Source organism: Artibeus jamaicensis, unplaced genomic scaffold (genome assembly GCF_021234435.1).
Source record: "Artibeus jamaicensis isolate MK-2021 breed Jamaican fruit bat unplaced genomic scaffold, CSHL_Jam_final contig_415, whole genome shotgun sequence".
Lineage (NCBI taxonomy): Eukaryota > Metazoa > Chordata > Mammalia > Chiroptera > Phyllostomidae > Artibeus > Artibeus jamaicensis.
In genome coordinates this window covers 31,619,814-31,647,021 of record NW_026521823.1, presented here as the reverse complement: position 1 = coordinate 31,647,021, position 27,208 = coordinate 31,619,814, and the positions used below count along the sequence as shown (strand labels likewise).

Here is a 27,208-nt window from a genome sequence, read left to right as displayed (position 1 = left end):
CATTATGTTCCAAACGCAAGTCTTTATCTTCCCCATAAAAATTATATACAGATTTTCAACTTGTTTAGAGACAATAGTTCATTCCTAACATGTCTTTGAAATACAACAATACTATCATTAATAAACCATAAATTTCTCTTCCAGAATTTTTTCTGGAGATGCTGCACTAAGAATAAGTATGGTTGATACCCTCTATGTATTTGCCATTCCTCATCAGTGACAACAGTCAATATTTAGAAATCCCAAAATAGCTATTATTCGGTAAAGCTCTGTATTGTGTTTTGTATGTTTGTATGAAACAGCAGTGATTTTAAAACCCCGCATTTCCTGAGCACTGCTACAGGTTCAAACGTGCGAACCTTAAATCATTCATTTCCACTGGTAATGCTAAATATCTACAGAGGATGTGATCAGTGCTTTTTTCCAGACACACACAATACTTTAAATTCTGGCTGTGTAAAGCCCTCAGCCCTGTGATATGCAAAATTCATTATGTAGAAGGTGCTCTGGAGATCAAAATGGAATTCTGTTAGATACGAAGTCTGCTGTAAAACCTTTTATCCGAGCAAGAATCACATCATTTCTACACGAAGATTAATCTTACCATGCCATCTGAACTTTCTTAAGGGGGAAGTGAGCCCTTTCCTATTTCTTTAAGAAGTATAAAATTTTTTAAAAAAGAAAGAAAATCTCTCCAGAAATAATTGGGATGCCCCACGGCACTGGTTCCCACCCCTGCAGGTCCATGAGAAACATCTGGCTATCCAAAGACACAGCAAGCCCTGGGCCCCACCCCCCAGGGATCTGATTCAGGGGAGCTTTCAGGAAGAGATCTGAGAACCTGGAAACCACACTTGACGAACCACAATTGCATTAAAAGTCTGGGAAAGGAACATACACATCTGAAGAGCCCACACCTTCCATGGTTTCCTCCAGGGCATGTCCCTGCGGTTCCCCTTCACTCTGTTTTCCCACATCTTCTTAAAGGCGCCGTCTTTATATCAGCAGCCTTTCTCTTACACATCTTGCTTCCTCACTGAGTTCGATGACATTACAAAAGCTTTTTTCTTGCATAAATGATTATATTATTTTTTTCAAAAAATTAAGGAAAAAGTAGAGTAAGTAGGTAAAAATAAAAGCAAGGCAAACCAATTCAAAAAAAGTTCATAAAAGAAAAGCAAATATGTAATTAACTATGCTTTGGACAGTAAGCATTCCTAAATGTATGGCTGTGTTCACCCCAGGTGCCCATCAGTAGATGAGTCAATGGCAATGCTGCGTACATTCACCCAGCAGAGTACTACACAGCCATAAAAAAAAAGGGAATCTTATCTTTTTTGACAGCGTGGATGGACCTGAAAACTGTTAGGCTAAGTGAAAGAAGCCAGTCAGAGGAAGACAACTCCCATATGCTCTCACTTATATGTGGAATCTAATGAACAAAATAAACTCGCAGACAAAATAGAAACAGAGGCATGGACACATGGAACAGACTGACAGCTGTCAGGGTGGAGGCAGTAGGGGAGACCGGATGAAAGAAGATGAAGAGATTAACCAAAGAACACATGTGTTTAACCCAGGGACAGAGAGGACAGTGTGGTGATGGCCAGAGGGAAGGAGGGTGAGGGCTGAGAGGAGGGTGCCGAGGATGGGGGTGGGGAATGGGGACATCTGGAATAGCATCAGCAATAAAAGTTTAAAAAATGAACGTATAAAACCAGTAATAAGTTCTATACCATAGCCAAGTACCATCACACACTTGTACAGTATTTGAGATTAACTTAATTGGCATCAAACCACTCACATGCTATCTATACATACATTTCCAGGCTAAAGTTTATGCCACATCTCTCTTGAATTTCACTTTAAAGTATAATAAATCATTTACTGATACACTTACGTGCTCTGATACGGAACTACAAGGACTGTAATAAAGAAAACTGGCCAGATAACACTCAGTACCAAAGATGAAGTTCTTTACTTATCCCTAGCCACCCTGTCTCAGTCCATTGGGGCATCCGTGATAGGAATACTAAAGACTGGATGGCGTACAAACAACGAACGTTTATACCTCGCAGCTCTGGAGGCTGGGGGGCCATGACAAGGCACCAGCAGGCTCAGCGTCTAGTGAGGGCCTGAGTCCTCACCTGGGAGAGGGGTGAAGGGTCTCTCTGAAGCATTTTTTTTTAAATTACAGTTTACAGTCAATATTATTTTGTATTGGCTTCAGGTGTACAGCATTGTGGTTCAGCCGTCACACACTTTACAAGGTGCTCCCCTCGGTATTCCGGTACCCACCTAGCACCGTGCACGACTATGACAATATCGTTGACTAAATTTCCTACACTGTTCTCTACGTCCCCATGACTGTTGTGAAACCTCCAATTTGTACTTCTCACACGTTGAGTCATTTATGAGGGCTCTGCCTCGTGATCTGTTCACCTCCCCAAACCCTCACTGCCCTCATACCACTGCATTGAAGGTCAGGTTCAATAGACAGCTTTGGGGCAAACACAGACATTCCCTTTGTAGCACCCTTCTTCACCGAGGCTGTGAGCTGGGGGAGCAGGTGAGGCCGGGCTCTGCCCACTGGGCTGGCAGAGAGGGTGCTGGCAGTTCTGAGCAGCCTGCTGCCCGCTTTACTATCCACACCCCCCACTTTACTATCCACACCCCCCGTCTGACCTTCAGACGTGTGTAAAAAATGGTCTATTCCACGAAATTCATTTCTCAAACACTGCCTTCCCTTGAAAAACTATTTCAGAAACTTTTGTTTGTTTGTTTTTGTTGTTTTGCTTCTATTTTATTTGAAGTGTATGAGCTTTTCAAGACATTCTTAAAACAGAGATCTTCCTATTATTTCAGAAAGACACATGACAGTTTCTCTTCACATTTATATGAATAGTTTTCCTTTCTTGTCCATTGATCCTTTTGAAAAATAACTGAAATCAAATGGTAAATTATGAAAGTTCATAGAATTATAAAAATATTTTTTTCTTATTTTATATGTACCCTCCAGTTCCATTCTCCTACAGCTATTTCCATATCACTAACAATACGGCTATATCTTTCTTTTCAAAAACTAAATTACATTCCATTTTTAATCTATCATAACCGTTAGTTATTTTCCTATTAATGGGTATTCTGATACCTTATTCTAAAATAAATTATGTGTAATGAATACTCTTGTTTACATGTTAGTATCTCTGAGGATTAATTCCTACATAAGAAACAGCTGATTCAAAGTGCATTGAAATATTGATCTATATTGTCTAATTCAATGACATAAAAATAAGTGCCTCCTTACTGGGTACTGAAATATCTTTTCTCCCACCTTAGTCAGTGCTGTGAATTATAAGATTTAATGATCTTTATCAGCATAATAAAACAAAATATTTTTAATTTAATCGGTATTTGATTTACTTTGTGTTTGAAAGTCTTTAATTTTCAGTTGAGGATAAAAAATTTTTCACACACTTAAAGCCCCTTATAATTTTTTTTCTGATCTATTAGTCATGCAAGTTGCCCACTTTTCTATTAGATTTCAGGGTCTCTCTCATTTTTTGAAAGATTGATTAATCGATTGATTGATTTTTAGAGAGGGGAAGGGAGGAAGAAATAGAGGGAGAGAAACACCAATGTGCGGTTGCCTCTCAGGCCCCCAACTAGGGGCCTGGCCCACAACCCAGGCATGTGCCCTGACTAGGAATTGAACTGGCGACCTTTTGGTTCGAAAGCTGGCGCTCAGTCCACTGAGCCACACCAGCCAGTCTGTTTTTCTCATTTATTCAAGGAATTTCTTCATTCAGGGGAGCAAAGTCCCTTCATGACATATGTTGTGTGTGTTTTATCCTTGGTGAGGTCATGTACTTGTAGTTCCCTTATGGTATGTACTGCTCTCCACAGAATGCTCCCATTCCCCAGATGACAATAATGTGACAGATTTTCACTCACTGTGGATAACTTTTTAGTCTTTAAAAGTACACGTGCTACTTCTCTCCTCTTTTTTTATTCTCCCATACACACATACCCCAAACAGACTGGCCAATATAAGACAGTCAGATTCTGCTTGTTTTCTCTCAACTTGATAGTCAACACTGCTCTCCACGAAGCACCCAGATTCTTTCAGTCTTTGCTGGATTCCCCCAGTGACTTCGCAAAGAGCCTAGAATACAATCCAAACTTCTTCCCTGGCCCATGTGATCTGGCACTTGCCCTGGGTACAACCTCATGCAGACAATCCTCACACGTCACTCTGTTCCACACACACCGACTGCCTTTCTGTTCATCAGACACACGAGACACGGTATTTTCTCTGCGTGGGAAAAATCTTTCGATGTTTTCAGCTTCAATGCCATTTCTCCAAAAAGGTCACCCCTGCAGACTTAACCACGCCCAACCTCCCCATCACCTATCCCTAGAACATCAGCTCCAGAGCACAAACTTGCCAGAACATCACCTCTGATGGTTAATTTCATGTGTCAACTTGGCTAAGGCTGTGGTACCGAGGAGTTTCATCAAACACTAGACCAGATGTTGTTGTAAAGGTATTTTTCCGAGGTGATCAACATTTAACACAGTGGACATGAAATAAAGCAGTCTGTCTCCATGACGTAGGTGGGTTTCCTCCAATCAGTTGGAGGCCTTAAGAGAAAAGACTGGGGTCCCTGGAAGAGGAAGAGATTCTGCCTTTAGATTGCCTTTGAAGTTGAAATTGCAGCATTGACTTCTGCTGGGATTTCCAACCTGTAGGCCTGCCCTGCAGGTTTCAGACTTGCCGGTTCCCCACAATGATGTGGGCCAATTAGAATCTGCCTCTCTCTCTCTCTCTCTCTCCCTCTCTCTCCATGCACACACACACAAACACACACACGTCCTCACAGCAAGCCCTGTAAGAGCAGGTGTCCTGCCTACACCTGTGGATCTGTCTACAATAGCACACAGAGCACCACTACACTGCTAACCTCAGAAAAATCAGGTGCCCCGATCTGAGAAGCATGACCTCGGATGAGACGGCAATGATTCAGTTCCAAACCAGCAGCACCATTCATTGTTTCCTACTTTGCAACACTCCTTATCTTTAAATATCCCTTGGTGGTTAAAAGAAGATACTAATTTTGTATGACGCAAAATGATTTTAATGTATATTTCTAACATGCTGTTGACTTCCTGATCCAATGTACCTAAAAATGTCTAGATTCTGTCTAGAGTGATTTGGAAAATGAAACAATATTTCCTATATATCCATAATTATCACCTCATACTTAATTTAATACCTATATTAAAATGTTTTCATCATCCCATATCATATATTAATACCTGACTGATTAGCAAAGAGTCTTCAGGTCAGTAGGAAGGGGCCTTTCTTGCTGTCAGAAGTACAAGAAGCAGAGCAAAGAAACGTACAATTTCATACCAATTCAGGTACAGTTGACTGGGGCTAATAGAGGAAACTCAAGGTGTTTCTTAAAAATAACACTTTAATTATAATAATATAAATGTGTCATAAAAATTAAGGATATGGTGCATAAGAGAAGAATTGTCTTACTTGTGTTTCTCCCTTCTCCCAACTATTGTTTAGAGTTTTGCACTTTGTAGAATGAACTGTCATTCGGGGTACTTTCCAAACTTGAGATTTATTTCTTTCATGATTCTAAGATGCTTGGTTTATTATTTAATACCTCAAAGATGTATCACTTGTACAATTTGTGGCTGTCATTATATATAAAACTGATTGCAGATAAAAAAGGTAGAATTTTGAAATTGGATTATACAAATAAGTACTCAAAAAATTTTCGCATTCATCTATCTCCCCAGAAAAATGAAACAAAATATTAAAAGCATTTCCTTATTTCCATGCAGTCATGAGAAAATTAAATCTGCTGAACAATGAAATATATAATTGTGGTAGTCATACAAGTCAAAGTTTGGGGGTCAACACACTTCAAATATTACATTCACTGATGTTGTGCAAGTAATTCCAAGTCACATTTTGGAAACCTGTTTCAACTGTACCTCACAAATTTTATTTATTTGTTTTGAAGAATGCATCAGAAAATAAGAATTTTGATGGTCGGGCAATAAAATATGCTGATAACTGATGAACTGTTCTTATAAAATAAATGAGACTCTACTGAAGTCTATTTGGAGAAGAAAGTATTATGAATAAGTGGCTGCTTTCTTTCATCTCTCTTTGGCATTTTATTTTAAAATATAATAAATCATTCACTGATGAATTTATATGCTATGATATGGAAATACAGAAACTAGACTAGGGAAAAATGCATGCTGCCATTATAGCTTAGCAAACACACCTATTTTACTGAAAAGGTAAGAGTTATTCACGCGTAATCGATATGAAAATAAAGGATGAAAAAGGAACTGCTCGGGCTAATGTAAGCACAGGTATTCCAGACGTCTTGAAGGCTACTGTTCTGCCAGCAACACAATCTTTAAGTTACAAGTCTGAGGAACGGTGATGAAAATCTGCCCCCCCCCCCAAGAGATAACTTCTGTGCCAAACAGATGAGAAAAAAATTTCTTTAGGTTTCCACTTCAGTGAACATTTATCTTGCTAGCTTTTCTCTTTCTTATCTTTCTCTACACACATCTCCAACGCAACCAAGTAGCAAGTTAAAAATAGTTTATGTGTGCTGTGTCAGTCTGCCCAGAAACTGAGTCGTGAGACCCATGGCGAGGGATGACTTGCAACCTAATTTTGTTCGAGGGATTCTGTTTACAGTACGTATTTCCTTTGGGAATTGACTACACAGAGAGAAATTGTCTTTAAGTGCAGCAGCCTTAAAATTGTCATGTCACCAAAAGTAATTTGTTGTATGAGGTACCGAAATTTAGCATGGCTTCAGAGATTTACTTCCCACGATCAGCTTGAAGATGCTCTAGCTGGTGATTGACTATTCCCAAACTACTGCTTCGGAGTAAAATGTTTTTCTTCTAACTCTGTAGCACTTTATCTTGGTATCTTAACTTTGAGTTCTCCCTTGAGAGAACTGGGATGTTGCATGGGTACAAAACAGAACATGATTCTCCACAATTGGTGTAGTTGATAAACTGCCTATTAAGATGTAATTTCTCTAATTCTAGCCTCAATACGGTCATTTAAAATCCTAGTAAGGGACTCTCTCCTGCTCTCAAGTCAAAATCCCTAACGTTCAATTTTCCTAACTCATAAAAACTCGCCTTCACAGATCTCTTTGTTTTTCAAATGAAAGTCTTGTGATCCATGACAGAATCTATTCAAGGAAGAGAGAAGCTCTATACTACCAGGCTCATTCCTACTGAAGCAAGCGAGCATGCATTGTTTAATGGGAAGACTTCACGGTGGTTGAATGCTCTCTATGTGATTGATAGTACTCTAAATTGTTTACCTGACTAATGCACTTAGTTCTCAAATATGAGAACTTCCAGCTACATTTTAAAGATAGGGAAGTGATACAATTAAAGGCCAATAAATGTGCCTGAATTTGCATCGCTAGGAAGTGCCTAACCTTCACTGAGATCCTTGGCGGCCTGGCCCCTGAGCTCATATGTTCCTAACCACTGCAGAGACTTCACTGGCTTCCTGAATGAATGGCTAGACTATATAAGAAAAGAGGAAAGGCTAAATTAATTCTATGTGTTTAGGACACAGCCATAAAACTCAAGTGAAAGAGAGTGTGGGGAAGGAGAAGTGATCATCTGAAAGGTTACACATAAATGAAAACAATACAGTTAACAGGACATTTACTCTAGCTCTGTTTCTTACTTCCAAGGCTGCTGAGTCAACTCCATCCAACCAGTCCCACTTGTGATTACCTGATCAGTGTCCGTCCCCTCTGCATCCTGACCTTCAGAAGACCCAGCCCAGGTCTGCTTAGTCCTTCTCTGTACCCAGTGTCTGGAACAGTGTATGTCACAGAACAGACACTTGACAATGCGGTAGTATATTTTTGTATTTATTATGTTTTGTTATAGAATTTTCAAGTACATACAAATACAGAGTATTATGGATATGTCCCTGTTCCCATAATACAGCTTCCTGAGAGGAGACACCCCCTATACCAATAAGACCACTTCCACAACTCTCCACATGCAATACCTTGTTTCATATATGGCGTAGCCTTCTTCCCCTCTCTGCTGAATTGTTTTCAATCAAATGCCAGACATCATATCATCTCATCCATAAATATTCCAGATAAATAAATCAAGACCCAAACCACATATTGATTCTCTAGCAAATACTTTTCAAATGCCCTCAATCAAATGAGATTTCTACCTTATTCAAAAGCCTATGGGTTATTTTGTATTTCTCTTGTTTCACTGAGGGTACATATTATGAACATGTTTTCTATCCATTTTTAGCTTCTGAGCTCAAAGGTGGAGCCAGTCTTAATCAGCTTTGTATCTCATTCAAAGTTCTTCTGCAGTATCTTGAACATGAATCTAGTTTTCTGTCTTTTACCCACTTCATCCAAATAAATGTAAAAGATGCTAAAATAGAACTCCTTCTGTCTCCCTTTCAGCTGAGAGCAAGACAATAGATGGCATTCCAAGGTGAGGTGCTAGACATAAAAAGTAGATAGCCAAAAGCTGGATTTGAGTCCTTGCCTCGACATCCACCTTAAGTGCATAAAAGGATTGAGGTCAAAGAGGCCCAAGGAGGGAATTTCTTTGAAAAAGCTTGTGTATGGCTGTTATATTCCCTCATCCATTCATCCTAAGCGAGAGAGGCTTTGAGGGACCCTTGGAGTCTGAAGGAATGAAAGGGCTGGGAGTTGACCCACACCAAAGAAATTGTGTGGCAGCCCATTGAGTTCCGGGCTATTGTCAGAGTGAAGAGAGGCAGTTGTGCGAGGGACGCATAGGCTGTACTTCCACCACCAGCAGGAGAGAGAAGCAAAGTTTCTGCAGTCCAGAGGGAACCATGCAGAAGAAACAGAAACCCCCCCAAGGAGGTCAGCAGACAGAGGTCAGAGGTTGATCGTCACATGGAAGAGTGTGGGGGGGAGGCATTGTCCTGAGCCCCCAGAGGCCTTGCGCGTCAGCTCCAGGAGAGGTACAAAATAATCAGTCGAAGAGAACTTGCCTTCATCGCGCTCCTTCTCCCTCACTCCTGTTCCATTGGGCCTCCAGCTCCAAGCCTGGAGAGTGAGGAACACTGGCTGGAGGACGAGAGGGCACAAGGTCGTCTCAGATACCTGGGGCTGCGAGGCCCCTGCCGTCAGCCCCCTGGGCTGAAGCAGTTCCTGAGTGGGGAAGGGGAGAAACAGCCACTTCAGGTGAAGTTTCGGTTGTGAATAGGTGGATCAGCTATTTCATTACTGACTTTAGACTTTTTAGGGAGCTGCATTTGATTACTGAATCGGGACTGTTTATGGAACTAAGAATAAAAGATCATTCAGATATCGATAGAGTGGTCCCTCCTTGTCCATGGGGGATACATTCCAAGACCCCCGGTGGATGCCTGAAACAGTGGAGAGCACCAAAACCTACGCATACTATGTTTTTATACATACATACCTATGAAAACATGTAATTTATAAATTAGGCACAGTAAGAGATTAATAATAACTACTACTAATAAAACAGAGCAATGTTAACACTATACTCTAATATGAGTTATGCAATGTGGTCTTTGTCTCAAAATATCTAGAATATCCCCCTTAATGTTTTCAGATGGAAACTGACCTTGTATAACTGAAAGTGCAGGAAGTGAAAGCTCGGATGAGGGCAGGCCGGACTACGGCAGTGACCAAAACATTCTGAGAACTGCCCACGATTTCATTCTGGTGATAAGGAAGGTAAAAGCAGTCTTCTGAATGGGTTTAATGAAACAGTCCACTTTCACTTTGCTGAGTCCCATTCCCTCAATCTAATGATTACATGGTTAACAACAGACACTGACTAGTAAGCCGGCGAGCCAATTAAGAAAGATCCAGAAGAAACTTTTTTAGTTCAGCAGAAAGATACAATGCAATTATTGCCAAATTAACAGAGACTTTCAGAAGATACCAACATGTGTATATCGACCTGAGAAGGATGTATATTTTCCTAGACTTTAAAACTTGTTTGGGATATCAGAGCTTGGAGCAAAGTTGATAAAATATGCATCTCCCTGCTACCATCTACTATATTACTTTCCACAGAACCAAACTAAGGGATAACGACTTCAGGCACCATCATTTACATAAAAATTACCTGCCAAGCAATTGTACCAGAGCTAGACAGAAAGAGATAGCTCCTTGTCAAGAATTCTACAAATTTTATGTTCATTACAAACCCGACACCTCAGCCTTCCGAGCCCTTGTTCCATTGGACCCAGAATATATACAAGTACTCCACAACGTGATGAATTTGACAGGACCTTATAATATATTTAAAAGCAGACTTTTTTTTCTGCCACAAAAAGAACAGAAATATTTCAGTTCTTCCCTCACTGAAGATCATGAAGTCAGACTTTTGACCTTGGGCAGACCTTGGCGCTTTCATCCACCCCAGCTCAGGTGTGTCATCAGTGATAATGACAATCATACCTTGCATGTGTCTTGCCCAGGATACAAGAACTTCCTAGAGTTCTCAGGCCCTGGTTTCACAAAAATGCCTACACAAGTTTACATAATGAGACATGCGGGACCTTAGGTCAAGTCAGAAAAATATCCAGAGTTGGTACCGGTAGAAACCTTTAAGTCATGTTTTTCCTTCTCATCTTTCAGGCTCTCGGTTTCATTGGGACCCAAATATTACCCACCTCAGCGTTTTCTCCAAGCCACGTGCCAAATCCCCAAATCTTTCGGTTCTAACACATAAAAGACAAAATACTTTTCCTCAGAATCCTGTTGTCTTTAAAAAAAATCACCAGTAGGTGTTCAATGATATCAATGAGTCCTGGCCTCGCACATAATATGGGGACTCTGGTATAAAAAGCAACGGTAGCACAGGACAAGATGATGTATGTCATATAAATTCATGAAGTACACAGGTGTCTTGATGGATTTAGACGTTATAATAAAATACAAACGAGGGGATTTGTTGCACTGGACACAATATAAATGTGGGAGGTTGGCAATGCTGTATAGCAGGTGCAAGGAGGAATGGACTAGCTGAAAGCTCTTCCCGTCATAGAAGGGGTTTCACGGTCGACAGTAGGGGGCTGTGGCAGAGCCAGAGAGGGGGGCCGGGTTCTAACCACGCCTGCAAACCCCCCTTCGACTCTGAACCACATAGGCTAGGCCACAGGTGTGACAATGATGATGATTAGAAAGGTCAACAATATTGGAACTCTGATTGAAGTAGAAATTGAAAAAAAAAAGAAACAGTTAACACACGGTGTTTAAGTCACAAAGAGGATACTGCCTTTGCACAAGCAACTTAGGAAAAGCAACTAGTTGTTACATTGAGGAAACTCTAAACACATCTGAGACCTGCTTGTTTTTAAAATGTGGTCTAGTCGGGGGGAGTGATGGGGGGGAAATGGAGACAACTGTACTTGAACAACAATAAAGACGAATAAAGAAATAAAGACAATAAAATGTAGCCCGTAACATCTGGAAAATGAGGCAGGTGTTTTAAAAAAAGATAAATAAAATAGATTTGAATGAAGCAAGGCCAGGAAGAAAAAATAAAGATCAAAGATAAAATGGCTTTCCATATAGATAATGAGTAAAAGAAAAAAAAAAACCTTGAGATTAAAAACAATTATAGCCAGAAATAATGTCATTGTCTGGGTGGAAAGAAACTGTTAATAGATAAGTATAAAATCTAAGTGATTTCTAAGGTTTCATATTTTTATTGATTTTTAAAAATTCAATTATTATATGTTGAGAAGGATACCTTATCACGCGAGTTCGAAAAGGAACTCTGCATTGCTAAGGAACATTAACTCAACCAAGAGGAAGTAGAAATTATGTGGATTATTAATTTTACTAGGATACTTAACAGCTATTCGCTAGTTTAAGAGTTGGCATGGAAGTCATAAATTCCTGGAGACTGAGGGAGAGTTACTGGATTATCTGTCTATTAATCAAAAGAAAATCAGAGAAGCTCTGGTAACTAAGTAGCTGTCTCCTGAACTTCCACACTCAGAAAGGTGAGTGCAGACCAACACACAATGAATTTGCGACCACAGAGAACTGAGAATGAAGCAGGGACCGACATGCCTTTCAAAGAAGGGTTTCGTCATTTCATGATGAAGAGATGGGAGGGGTAGACAAGAGGGACTTGAAGAGATGGAAACTACACAGGTCCCAGCAACACAGTGTCATCTGAAATCATAAATTATTTGAGCTGTTGACTGGTGATGTAATAGAGGATTTGGTATGCATGCAACCTTAAAAATCATTTGAATGACAATGGATTTTGTCTCGCAAATTAAACATTCCTTTCTCTACCATCACAAAGGAATTCCACTTCCTCTGATGAGCACCAAGGTGATTTCAGCCAGTTTTATAGGATTGTCACAATATTGAAACAATCTGTACCTATCTCCTATTATTCAATGCAGCCTGCCTGTGCACATAAATAATCTTATCAATCATCTCCTGAAAATGCCTTCAGGAGAAGAAGTCTTGCCAAAATAATCACTTTCCTCTTATAATGAAGAATAGACTCAGTACTGGCCACCAATATATCTTGTTGCTGTGTTTGGCATAATTCCTCTGGAAAGAACTTGAAGAGTATTAAAAAAAACATACAAAGAGGAGAACCCCCATCACCCCCATATGTGGTATGCATGCGCTGGATATTCATTTCTTCAAAATTTGACTTATTTATCATAAGTAACTGCAGCTCTCTGAAATGAATAGCATACAGGAGGATCTCAGTGTTTTCGTACCCATCGCTGGTACACTGTGCTTTTTTCTCAAGGATGCTGTAGCTACTAATTCAAAACTGTAACATGAACCAGGGCTTGACTTTATATTGAAGGCTTCTTAGAGAAATTCCATAGTTCAGTATTGAACCATATCTGTTAATGCCTTGACAACAGTATATTAAAAAATTACTGTGAAAAGAAGAATTGGTTGGAAATAAAATGTACAAAATAGCACTTTTTTTCAAAAAGAAGAAAGCAATAATGCTCCATAATACTAATATCACTATAGCTTTTTCATTAAATATAAATAACTACAAAGCAAATAAAAAATAAAAGCTTCCCAGTACATTTTCAGAGTATTTGCAGTTTTTATGTAACTGTCCAGAAATATTCTATGAAGAACCAGTATTAATTTTTTCAAGTATTCAAATCTGCTGGTAAAATTATGTATCATTCTATTTTAATTATTATTACTCAATAATCATTTGAAATTATTCCAAATTAGCAAATATAAATAAGCCTAACTTTTGACTGCCACATAATATTCCATGGCGAATACATCATATTCAATCAACCAGCTATGATGGATATTTAGATTTTAGCAATAACTTGCATTGAAAAAAAAACTTGTTCTAAATTTATATCAAGAATTGACTGAGTCACAAAGGACATTGCAATTTAAATTATATTTTTGAAATGTCACAGTTTACATGAGAGTTTTCAAATGGAAAAGAAATAGCATCCAATAAGCTTACTTGGCAGCATTAGGGAGTAAAGTTTGTGAACCTTATCTATCAGAAAATCTGGACTGAAAAAAAATGTTCATTATGGAAGGATCCCAGAGATAGTGGTCAGGAGCCAGTGCGAGGCAAACCAAGCGGGCTGGGAGTCCTTTGAGGACCCGGGAGATAGGGATGAAAGAGAAGAAATATGCTCGGGGAAGAGCAAATGCCTGTTAACGTGATGAGATGGAAAGGCTGTTTGAGACCAGAGGAAGGCGAAGCGATAGCCGTCCATAGAGGGGTGGAGTCGCACAGCAGCCCTGGAAGTGGCTGGCAGATGGAGGCTGGTAGTGCAGGGAAGGGAGGCATGCGCCGGAAGCCAAGGAGAGTAATGAGAATCACTCCCTTTCTCCATCAGAAATGTGGACACTTTCTTTGGAGAACTCTTGCTAACAATGAGCTTTCTTTATTCATAAACTGTGGATAAGCACTTAAATGCAGGGTCCCGCAGAAGTAACACCTGCTTGAGTGTGGTCGGTAGGGTAATAATATGGGCGTAATAAAGTATAATTTTTCAGTGAACATTTCACCTAAAATGTCCTATGGTGTGCTCAAGCGTGATATTGTTATGTTACAGAATTACATGCTTATGATTTTGTAACAGAAGCAGCGTTATTTGTGCTAGAGCATGTATATTATGTAAAAGAAAATATATTCTTTGGGTGGAAAACACTATATCTCTAAAAAGTTTTTTCAGATCATTGATTTCTCCAGTAGTATTTCCTGTTCTATAAACCCCAGACCAAAGAGTCAGAGAGGAATGGGACAACTCTGGAATCCAATGATCTAACAGAATGTAACATATCAAATCTATATCATACACTAAATCTTCCATTAATCACTAAGTCTTCCATTAATGGGAGACTCCCATTAGCACCTGCAGAAAAATTGTCAATACACAAAGAAGTTCAGTTCCAGTTTGAACAATGTGAAAAGGGAAAGCATAAGTAAAAATAAGATTTAATTACTAGATCTAAGCGGCAGTAATTTTATTGATACCATAATACTACACGCAAAGTTCCACACATGCTACAACTGCCCAGTCAAGGCAAGAAAGATATATTTATAAAATACATTCCAACATCCAAAAAGCATAATGCAAGAATAGCATTAGCCATGTCAGCCAAATATTTGATCTAAATTTCATTATAGTTCCTTTCTTCAATAACTTTCTATGAAATCTAAGAAGTTCTATGAGATATTCAGATACAAACTATAAATTAATTATTTAAAAGATAGAAATAGTTATAATCATCCAGAAATATGTAAAGTTTTATTATATAAATTTATATTAAAATTAATTATAGTGCATATTATAGCAATTTTACTTGCTAAATGATATTTCAGATGAACTCATGACTCTTGTGGTAACTAAAACACCAGTGTTCACAGTAGGCATGTTTTTAAATCAGAAAGCCAAACACCTTGTATTTCTTCTTGCATACCGCTCAAAGCAAAATGCACCAAAACATCTGAAACCAAATGTAACACAGGCCTTCATTCTATAATAATCACTAGCATTGGAAAAATCGAAGGATTAATCCCCAGCCATGATATTGACCACAGTTATACATTACAGAGGGAGAAATTTAGACTTTCTCAAGCTCAGGGGAATACTTGAAAGTACAGCTATAGGAAGCAAAGGAAAATAGACTAAGAATTTCTAGGCAGTGGGGGTAAAAAGGTAAAAGTTAAATTTCACTCCTGAGCCTGAGAAACCTATGATGACAGACAAATAATGCTCCAAACGGACATACGTAAAAGTGCCCCTCTTACACACATACACACACGCAAAGAGACCCTTGTACCATAAACATATTACTATCGATGATCCGCAGATCGTATGTCAATGAAGCTTTACCTAGGCATTCATCTTTCACTGAATTCCCTCGCTTGCTAATACTCAAAAAGTTAAAGTGAAAAATAGTAAGATCTTGAGTCAGTACCACAGATTCCATAAAAGGCATCTGATACTGGATTGAAAAAGTCATAGGCAGGTAGAAAATAAGAGTGAACTTCCAAAACACCACAGAGTGCTCTTACAGTTGTAAAATGTCCAGAAGATCACACTCACGTTTAACACGCTACAGAGAGAGAATGGATGCTCTAACCTATGTGGCCAACTTAAACAGGAGCAATCCACTGGAGATCAAGAAAAAGAAGGCAAGGAGGGAAGCAGCCATGGTGTTATCGCCGCCTGTAAAGTACCTGTTTACGATGTCTTCTCCGTTCCAGCAGGCCACTCCCTCAGCAGCGGCCAAGTCGTTGCCACAGAGCTGATCAGCCAGGCCCCCATAAAATGTCCTGTGCAGGCGAAGGCTGTTGATAAATTCTCTGAATGGAGAAAAAAAAAACAAAGAACCCAATTAAAACAAAAAAATCCCTAACAAATGCTAATATAAACTGCATAATTTGTTAAGGAAAAATGTTCAGAATACAACTTTTTGTTGTCTCCACTGATTTTCGTGTATTTTTCGATACTTTCCTCACAATCAAGATGAAAAAGTTTTTCTAGAAAAAGAACACTAGTATTCAAATTCTTCGTTTCTTATAAAAGTCTGCCCTGGGCATGAATCTTATAGAATGGAGGTTGTGAATAACACACACATGCACTTCAGTTAGCTTCCTGAACGGCTGTCCCTAGTTGCTGGCATTGAAACCACAGTGATAACTAATTACTTCCTTTCCCATATAAAAGTGTCAGAGTCATGTAACATGCCAGTTGTTATCCTTACTGAATAAAAGTTTAGTAGACTTCTGATTTTTCTACCTGGGTCTTCTCTTTGGTGTCTAAGAACATAAAGTAGCCCTAGCTAGTGTGGTTCAATGGGTTGAGCAGTGGCCTGCAAACTGTAAGGTCGCTGGTTTAATTACTGGTCAGGACACACACCTGGGTTTGGGCCAGGTCCCCAGCTCAGGGTGTGTAAGACATGGCTAATCAATGCTTCTCTTGCATATCAATTGTTTCTCTCCCTCTTCCCCTCTCTCTCAAAATAAATAAATAAAATCTTAAAAACAAGAACATAAAGTAAAATGTTTTTACTGAATATGAAAAACCCAGATATACAACATACAGGGTCCAGCACAAATACCACCCCTTTTTATTACAAAATCGTAAGTATGCCATTCTGTAACATAACAATATCCCACGCGAGCACACCCTATGACATTTCGGGTGAAATGTTCAAATTCGAACCGTGCATTATGACACCCACATTAGTACCCTACCAACCACACTTGACCAGGCCTTCCTTTGCTGGACCCTGTATTTCAGAAGCTTGAAAATGAAAGTTATTAGAAGGAACATTTAATCTACTAAGTTTTTCCCCTCACACTCTATTCCCTTCCCCCATGAGTACTGAAAAGAATAGTGGAGCACAGAAGCAATTTGTTTGGGTTTTAACTTAAAAAGCCAAGAACCTTGAGTTTTAAAATCAACACTTTCGGGGTGCAAGAACTTGGTTTTAGCATTTCCAAGTCCTAAAGACTTTATTTTTTTAAATTTGTTTTACATAAGCAGATGTTTTAGAAAGAAATAAACAGCTACTAACGTGCTGCAGAGGAGATCATTTCTGAACTAGAAGGGAAGGAGGGAAAGAAAAGGCTGGAGCAAAAGCAAACTTTAGGAATTCGTGGCTCGAGCAGTTGAAATGTACCAATTATGACATTTCACCTACCACTGACATTTCTTTTTCATTCTCTAAAAATGAAGTCAAAGAGGGGCTGCTCTAACTAGAGCTGAAATAACTAATTAAAAATAAATAAATACAATTTTGACACATGGATGCTCAACTCCCTTAATTTCACAATTCTTTCCTATTGATTTTCAGGAACTTTTATTTTGAGAAACATCTGTAGGAATGATCACTGTAATTTTCAAATATGCCACAGGCCTGGCATATTTGATTTGATGGAAATCAGAGAGATGAGAAGTTCCCACAGCACATGTTTGACGAGCATTCAATAAAATTTTTAGCAAAACTTGGCCAAACAAGTAATAACAAAATGGCCACCTGAAGCATAAACCTGATTCAACTCTAATTTGTGCACAACAAAAAAATATATCGCTCTATCTTCTTGTTTGCATAGTAACTACTTATTTACACTTTTAGTCAGTTTTCTCTACTGGGAAACAAGGCCCTCCTTGACAGCCGCATCCCTGCCAACTAGAGCACAGGAACAAATACCATTTCTCCTGTCGCAGCTACCAAAACCTCACTGATGAAGCTGACTGGTTCTTTCTTAGGGAAGTGGACTTTACTGAATGCTTAAACATGTGTCCCCAGCCTATGCGCCATCAAAGAATTTTCTAAAAGTGAAGGTGACTGGCACAAATGGCTGGAATGCCTTGACCTCAGAATTGATGATATAAAACCGAAAAATATATATACATATATGTATTTTAGTGGAACCCAAACTCCTACTCCAATCTTGGTGAATGCTGCCCTTGTTTCATTCATTCCTTTCCGACCAAACCCCACAGTGGGGAAAGCTGTAACTCTTTCTTTTGTGGACCCCTTTCCCAGTGCTTCCTTCCGCAGGTGCCTTGGTCCAGGCTCGTATCCTCTGTCTCTGGAATTACTGCACTTGGATTACACATCTCCAGTCTCCCTCCTTAACAATCACCTCTCTCGTCCATCACGAAAGCCACCTTTTAAGATTCAAATCTGCTGTTGCTCCGATTGCCACCAACTTGCCTAAAACCATCAGTGGTTCTCTACTCTCTGCAGTGTGGAATCCACATTTCTTAGAAATACACCTAAGGCACCCTTTCACCTCAATTTCAGCAGCACCTCAAACCATACTTTAGGGGCTCCACAAAAATGAGGTACTTGCTGTTCCCTAAATATACCCCCCACGCCTTTGCATGCACGCTCTCTAAAATGATAGTGTCCTAGAAGATTTCCACTCCTTCTGTAAATAAAGCATCGCCTGTCAGGTGTTTGTCAAAGAGTAAGCAACACTGCTGAGTGCTGAGCGCTGCACTTGCACTTGGCATTCACAGCTAAACAAGACGGTCCCTGCCTTCTAAGGATGCACATTCTGGGGAAAATCCGTAACCATCATATGAGATCAATAGTGCAGTGTTTGCAGACAGAGGAGGAGTCTGGAGCTATTTACAAAACAAGGTAACAGTTTTGTGGTACGAGACCATGAATCCCACTGAAGTTTGCTGTCGGAGAGGCGACCTGGGAAGTCAGTGCAGGAGATATGGAACATGGATTGTCTCTCAGACAAATAATCTGCACTCAGAAAAAGCCAAAGGGCCTCGGAACAAGCAAAGGAAGACCACTTTAATGTTAGAGAGCAGTGAAAACTAAAAGAAAAAAGGAAAAGGAAAAACAGAAGGAATCTGAAGTTAGAGAGATTCCCCACGGTGTAAAATGCCATTATGAGCAGTTAACTAAAATAAGAAATATGTCCTCAACGTGGATTGACTGCAGTTGTTATGGACTAAGTTATGTCCCCCCTAAAATTCATAGGTTGAAGCCCTAACCCTCAATGTGACTGTATTTGGAGACAGCGCCTTTAAAGAGGAGATTAAGCTTAAAGAGGTTATAAGGAAGGGACCCACTCTGATTGACTGGTGTCCCGATAAGAGGAGGACGAGATGCCGGGGGTACAGGCACAGCGAGAAAAGGCCATGTGAGGACACAATGAGAAGGTGGCCATCTGCCAGGCACGCAGGAAGCCTCAGGAGGAACCAAACTTGCCAAACTATGATCTTGGACTTGTAGCTTCGAGTAACTATGACAAAATGAATTTTTGTGGTTGAAGCCACCCAGTCCATGGTGTTTTGTTATGGCAGCCCAAGCAAACTCATATAATCAGTAAAGCATTTAAAGTAGGTTAACAGACTTCATATTTGCAGGAGGATGAGCATTAAGTAGAACATATGAAACTGGAAGTGGAAAGCCCCAAAAAGGAAAATTAAGGGAGCTGCCTCTGTGTTTGTGTGCGCTTGTTGGTATAAGGAAAGCATTTGAAAATATTAGTGTGTGAAAGAGAAGGAGAAAACAAGGGTGTGCTCATATACGCTTGTTCCCAAATATCCCAATTTCCTACCTTTGGGGCACAAAGCCCCTCTGAGGGTCTTTGCTTCTGTGACTTGCTCTGTGTTTTCATAAATCTACGCAGGGGTGAGGTGTGTTCCTTCCAGGCTTCTGATTTAAGGGTCAGCGTGACATTGCCACCTTCTGTTTCTGTCTGCTATAATGGCAGGGAGTATTTCACACGTTGGCTGCTCTGTCATTCTGGGCCTGGAGGCCTGGACGACTTGAACAGCACCCCCAGCTGATCTAAAATGGGTATCAGTTGCTAACAAATATATTTACTTTTTGTCCTGAGCCAATGATAGATTGGGGTTGTTTGCTACCACATCATAATTTACTCTCTGGACACAAAGATAGGCAAAGCAAATTAATGATTGATGGATCACAAATTCTGAAAAGAAGAGAGATAAGAGGATTACTGAAAGCAGATAGAGTGGTTAGCTTTGGAGCACATTCTCTGAGACCAAAATAATGGAAGCAAGGCCGTGTGAACTTGGAGACAAGGTTTGGTTTGTGACGCCAGACATTTCGAGAGGCCTTACTTTGCAACTCTATATTCTCTGGCAGGTTAGGGGTCACAAGAATGGGTGTCCCCTCTGGGAAGCTGTAGTGTGACGGCCAAGAGGCTGCTCAGAGCACCTCTGTGTTCCTACAGGTGCTACCATGGCTGTGGGCAAGGTCACCCCTGAGCCGAACAGGAAGATCATTGCCTTGGCCTTCTGTGTCCTCACCCCCAGTGTGTCAGTTGTGAATCTGACCTGCCACCTGGGGAAAGCTGACAAATATGATGATACCAAGCAGGAGTGGAGCAGGCATCAGAGGGCCCCCTCAAGGGCATCTTGGGCTGTACTGAGGACCAGGTCATCTCCTGCAACTTTAACAGTGACACCCACTCCTCCGCCTTCGATGCCGGTGCTGGCATTGCCCTCAGTGACCATTTTGTCAAGCTCATTTCCTGGTATGACAGTGAATTTGGCTGCAGCCACAGGGTGGTGGACCTGAAGGTCCACGAGGCCTCCAGCTCCAGCCCTAGCTGCCCGGACCACCAACCCAAACCCCACCCACCTGGACCACCAGACCCACTGACAGGAAGAGAGGCCTTCAGCTGCTGGGAAGTCCTTTTCCCAGATCGATCCCCCCACCAACACACTAAAAATCCTCTGACCTCCAGGTTCCATCCCAGACCCCCTGAAGAGGGAGGGGCTTAGGGACCCCTGCCTTGTCACTCACCATCAATGAAGTTCACTGCACCCAGCCAAAAAAAAAAAAAGGCATATTGCAAAAAGCTATTGCATGAAAGCCCAGGGGATCTACAGTGGATACAAAAAAGAATAATAATTTCAGGAAATAAAGAAGTTAAAGCAGTAGTAGCCATAATGAGGTCAAGATTTATCTCCTGCCACAGAGCCAATTAATGCTGTTCCTGCACAAGAGTCCACACTGCAGTTCCCAGCTTAGTGCTTGGTCTACGACACATCATGCTCCCATTTCCAGTTACACATGAAATGTCTCAATGAATAAAAATGTTTTCTTTGGATGATTCAGACTTTAGGTTGCTGAGAAGGTAACTGTATCATTACAATTATATTTCTACAGTCATGAGAATATTTCCAGTTAAAATTAAGAGCATACCAAATTCAGGGAGATGTTCAATGTTCCAGCAAATTATCCCTGAAGGGCTGTGTTACATATGCCAGTTGCTCATCTCAGTCTTAAAACATCTCAAGAATATAGAAATTAAATATATTTATTGAGAGCAACAGCTTTAAAGTATTTTTAAAATTATTTATTTACTTTCAGAGAAGGGAAGGAGGGAAAAAGTGAAGAAGAGAAACAGCAATGTGCAAGAGATACATCAGTGGATTGCCTCTAGTATGCCCCCTACTGGGGACCCGGTCTGCAACCCAGGCATGTGCCCTGACTGGGAATCGAACTGGTGACCTTTCAGTTCTCAGGCCAGCACTCAATACACTGAGCCACACCAGCCGGGGCTAAAATATATATTTTTAACAAACAGGAAAACAATCGTCAGAATATTTATTCATGGCCAATATGTCAGGGGCTTATACAGATTCAGAATTTCTGATTTGGGCTTGTCATAGTCTACAAACGGTATCCCTGCCCCCAGTTTTGCCCACTCATCTCCCCTTCACTGCATGCCCCATACAGGCACAAGAACCAGCTGTACAAATCAGCCCCATGGCTGTCCTGCTTTAAAATCCTAACAATGCAAGTCAAATGTCTTACCATGGCACATAATCTCTATAGTCTTTGTACCTAGCATCCTATGACAGTCCCCCTACCCTCTCTATTCATGTACCCAGCCCAAAACCACACACTTGTACTAGGTGAGAGACCTCTGTAGTAACTGGCTGAGACTGTGAGTTTAGTACACGCAGTTTTCTCCTTCCAGAAATGCCTTCTCCTCCTTCTCCACTCTGCCAGCCTTCTACCCACTGGCCATGGTCCAACTGAAACCTCATCTCCTCTCTAACCTCTTGCTTGACCGGCTCATGCCGTTTTGTTGGTTCATCCTGTTTCTTACAGCACTTAGCATGTGTTCTACAGCCCTGGCCCTTTGGTGTGATAACCCCTGTTTCTCTGTCCGCCTCCCTGAGTACAGGGTGTGTTCTCTAAAGGCAAAAAACCACGTCTTCTTTCTACACCCGGGGTTTGGATCACAGTTTGTTACCCAACAAGCATTCAACAGAATCTGCTTGAATTGGGTGCATATGCAGGGTTCTTTTTTTTAACAGTTTGCAGAATTAGACATTTCTAGAAGAAATGCATATGTTAGAATGACAATACTAATAATACAAAGCCCTTAAAGAACACACTTGACTTGGGAGACATTATATTAGGAGACCTATTCCTAGATTCTGGAGAAATAGCAGGGAAATCTTCTCGGTGTATTGCATTGAAAAGTGGAAGAAATGTAGAGGGCAGGATCACAAACTGTGACAGATTCTACTAAACAGGCTGAAGATGTATTCTATATGTGGTGCTGAACTTAATAAGTAGTGACACGTTAATACTTAGTCACACTGCTAAAGTGAGACAGCTATCAAAATTAATACACCAAAGATAGATATTATAGTTAATACATCAGAAATATACTGTATTGTAAAATAAAAAAGTAGCTCTCTCCTCCCTGCACTTGGTGATCACCCAGGAGACACGTAGACTGCACACCCAGACCTTCTCCCACAGATGTCAGATGTATCGTCTCAGGTAAGACCCGGGCATCTGGGTTTTCTGGATTTTCCGACCTACAGGATTCTGATGTGCAGCCAGGGATGAGAACCAGTGATTTGGCCAACGCTGCTATTTTATAATTAAGTAAATAAAAATCAGAGGAGTGAAAGGACCTGGGAAAAGTAACTACGTAATTTGATCAGGCATTTAGTCTGATTAAATAATTAACTGAGTCATTTTTTAAAATAAATTAACTCAAAAATGCCAAAATTTAGCAATATTACACTGATAGTGGATGTCTGAGAAACCAAACATGAATGAATCTTTACATAGAAAAATATTCCATCTGTTCTTAAAGTTTTATAGAATTTGTCACACTGTTAACAGAACACACTTAATGGTAAACCAGAAAGCAGATAGATGACTTCTTCCTGTCAAAACTTGCACTTCGAAAGCAGTATGTGTAGACAAGATTTATCTGTGTGTCTCTCCCATACTGGAGTGGCCGGTGAGGAAAGCAGACAGCAGGGTGAACCCTGATGACTGGCTAAGGAACGCTTTTCGTCCACTCAGCTTGCGTGGCCAAGAGGGAAAGGGCTGTAGCACCATTGTTCATTCACAGCTCACAGCCTCGTTCGCCCTGAGCTTACGGAAGGCACCAGGGAAACGTGGACCAGCACAGTGATTGCTTCAGTGCTTCCCGTGCCCTTGAGGCCAGCAGTGGCAGAAGGTCTCCTGAGCTTTCGTGTGGCAAAAAAAAAAGGGGAATAAAAGAAAAGAAAGAAGGAACATGCAACTCACACCGAAGTAGTCCTTTGTTGGATTGGTAGGAGTGCACAATTACTACTGTAAAATTGATCGATAATTCTGATGCGCTATGCCATTACCGCTGACTTTAATCACTTTTAATAATAAAAATACTGTATCTTTTCTTAGTATAATAATTAAAAAGCATATGAAGAACAAGTTAATATGTGTTCCTCTTTAATGTTTACATCCCTTCCTCCTGAGGCAATCAGTGTTCACAGACTGGTGTGCTTTTTCAGCTAGCTTCCTCCTTGTGCCCAATAAGCAACAAGAACTCTGCAGACAGAGGAATACAAAGAGAGACAGAGAGAGGGTTTGGTTTTGCAAAACTAGGACCGAGCTGTACACACATACATGATATTGGCTTTTCTCACTTGACGATCCATCATGAACCCACTCCGTTAGTACCCGTCAGTCTTACTTATTTTTGTAGAGCTGTATAATGTTCCACAACCTGGGTGTAGCCACACCAGCACAATCTGTCCAGATGTCTCACTAAGCTAATCCACACTTTCACTCACAAGGCTGACACTTCTCATACATATGGTTTGCAGAATGGCAACCACACATTTCAAACGTCGCTGACCTTCTAGGTTTTCCCTGAAGCTTGCAGCTCTGATCTACCTCGGACTTTGCACTTCATTTCAATAGATGTCCCTGGACACAGAGCTCCGTCCAAAGGCACACCACTCAATCTTATGTCTTCACAGGGAATTTGTTTCCATATTAAAACACGTACAAACGGCCAAACAGTGCACTTCCCTCCCTCCTTTCCACGCAATACAAAAGAAACTATCTCTAATGTTGACCAAAGCAAACCACCTGGAAAGATGCTGGAGAAGAATCTGATTTTCAAAAAGCACATGTCCCTGTGGGTTGGTGCAGATTTCTTTATTTCGGCACGTTTCCTGATTTGATGACACATATTGATTTTCCTTTAGCCCTAATATCAGTCCACACATAACATTGCACCCAAATTAAAAGCAGTGCCTCACGCACTGTTTGGAAATCTCTGTAGAACAAAGGTCAAATGTGCAGTTTGCCAGCTAATAGCCTGAGGCAAAGTTAAGGTTAATGCGGCACTAATGAGCAGACTCACCCCTGCCGGGATGTCTGGCCCCACTTGTCAAACAGTCGACTTTTAAAATGTCAGTCCTCCCCGACGCAGAGGAAATGTATAATTACATGTTTCCAGATAAGATCTATCTTCTCTTGCCATTCCGAGTCTGTATTTAATCACTTTCCTGTATTCTCAACAAAGTCATTCTACTTGACAAAATAGTTTTAGGAGACATTTTTAGAAAACAGAACTAGTTAGATTTCTCTTCTCCAGCCATAACATGCATAAAAATGGTTAATGTTTCTACAGTGAAATCCTTTGATTTCACTCAATTTGCAGGACACCAAAGATTGGCTAGAGGGAGAAATTAAATCTAGGTGCCTGACCACTTTCTGGAGGTACTCTGAGTTGCCTGGAGGGAAGGAAGGGAGAAAGAATAGAGCACTAAGAAGCCATACAATACATGGCCCCAGGCACCTGCATCACACACGTAAATGTGTTTCCCCGCACATTGCATTCATATTTGATTAAAAATAAAAACACAAGTTTTTCTACAGGAGCATCTCAAAAAGTCTGCTCTGGGAACCCACTGGAACTCACTGCTCAGGATGGATGCTATGACCTACGGATCGGCACCACCCTCCAAGAGGGGGAATTTTTTTGCGGGGGGTCTAAATGATCCCAGGCTTTTTTCTCCTCGTAGGCAGTCTTCTTGTTCATGTGACGTGATGATTTCCCCTCATTAGAGGATTCACTGTGCTTTCTCACCAAAGCTGAAGGAGTTTAGAGTGGGGTAGGCTAGAGAGCACCAGGCAGAGGGATGGGAAGGAACACTGGAAACACACTAATACCCTTGGCAGGCCTCTGCGCAGGCGCGGCATGTCTTACACTCTCTGTTGGGGATTTCTTCCGAGCCCTGGTGGCGCTCTCTGTACAATTCATCGCTCTCTGTACAATTAGTATGGACACTTCTCTTCCTCACTTTCTATAGCCCTCTAAACCTAGCATGTTGCTATTTAATGTCCCCATAAAAAGCACCCTTTCCGAAATCATCCTCCTCTAAAAGGAATGATTTAAACATGATGTCGAAATTGGGTTTTCCAAACCAGCTCCGGTCTCGTTTTCCCATGTTGTAAAATGGACGTTAAAATGTACTGACTCTCCATTAAAAGGGATTTAAACAAAGACCTTAAATCCTTTATAAAAATTAACACTTAACCAAGTGTCCAATATTTAGAGAAATCAGATACTATTAAGGAAATCAAGCATCCATTAAAAAAGAGACGTGATATAATTTCTCCTACCTCATTATTTTTTGTTTATTTTAATAAAGTTATGCAATTATTTGTTCAGTTTTACTAATTTCAGGGAGCATGTTACTGGTTTGGTTCCAGACAAACAGAGATGTTTAGCCAAATGGAATATTTGCAAATCTGATGATTCTAATGTAGGTCATTCACACACACACACACACACACACACACACACACACACACACACGTTTCGAGTGCCCATGTTTTGAAATTCAACATTTTAGGTCACACCTCTGTAGCTATTATTTATTTGCTAGTTATGGATTGTTACTCTGTGGCTGCTACCATTTTAACTCTAAATTCCATGATTTAGAGAACAAGAGAGCCTACTTTGGGTAATATTTTCTTCTCTCAGCGCTAGCCCAACATTTATACAATGCATTCCCTTTAACAGACTGCCAAGAAAAGGGTTGCTTCCTCATCTCTGTTTTGTTCTCCTTGTTTTCATTTTTTGTGATCTCAAACAGCTATTCCTGGTTACCTCCATCCATGCACTTATGAGATTTTTGGACAATATGTGCTTGATACAAATTGTTCTTACTTGCATTTCCAGTCACTGTATAGCTCTCAGCGGTGAGACTGGTGGTTCAGGAGTTTGAAGAAAATGAGGTATTTTAATGTGCAATTTTATTCTTATCATTCTAGTAAGTCTTATTTGGGGGGGAATACCCTTGTTCCTGTGGCCCAGTTATTATTGTATTCCCAAGTTCTGATGGGTAACACAGAATATGACTAAGGTTCGATAATGTATAATTACTATTAATTATGACATCAAAATATTTTCCGTGTGATACAAAAGACTGTATCCTTCCATTATGATTATTCACATACATTTTTTCATATAAAGATTCCCTTACACTGGAACATGCAGACAAACCAAATACAATGAAGATTTCAAATCCTTTAAGTTGACTCAGTTTGCAGGACCTTAAAGTTGTATTTCTCCATTTCTAACAAGATTCTTGCTGAAGGAGGGTAATAGCAACCCAGCAAAAGGATCACCGTTACCTGTTGGTCCTCAAAAGTTATCACAGATACCGAATCATGTGTTTGAGAAGGGAGATTGATCTGAATGTCCGTGACTCCATGAATATGGACCTAAAAAAAGAGAATCATCCAGAAAGCACCTTCAAACTTTCATCAGGTGCACTTTCAAGCAAGAGATTCCACCTGTGATTCTAGAGACCATG

General features: G+C 40.4%; 1 protein-coding gene across 1 annotated transcript in view; it reads right to left on the bottom strand.

Moving 5' to 3' along the window:
- The window catches only part of GPC5 (glypican 5), a 1,180,543-nt gene that overhangs the window by 882,767 nt on the left and 270,568 nt on the right, over window positions 1–27,208 (bottom strand). Inside the window, exon 5 of the mRNA XM_037132503.2 lies at window positions 15,799–15,924. Coding sequence (XP_036988398.2) covers window positions 15,799–15,924 — 126 coding nt within the window. The remainder of the gene's footprint in view (window positions 1–15,798; window positions 15,925–27,208) is intronic.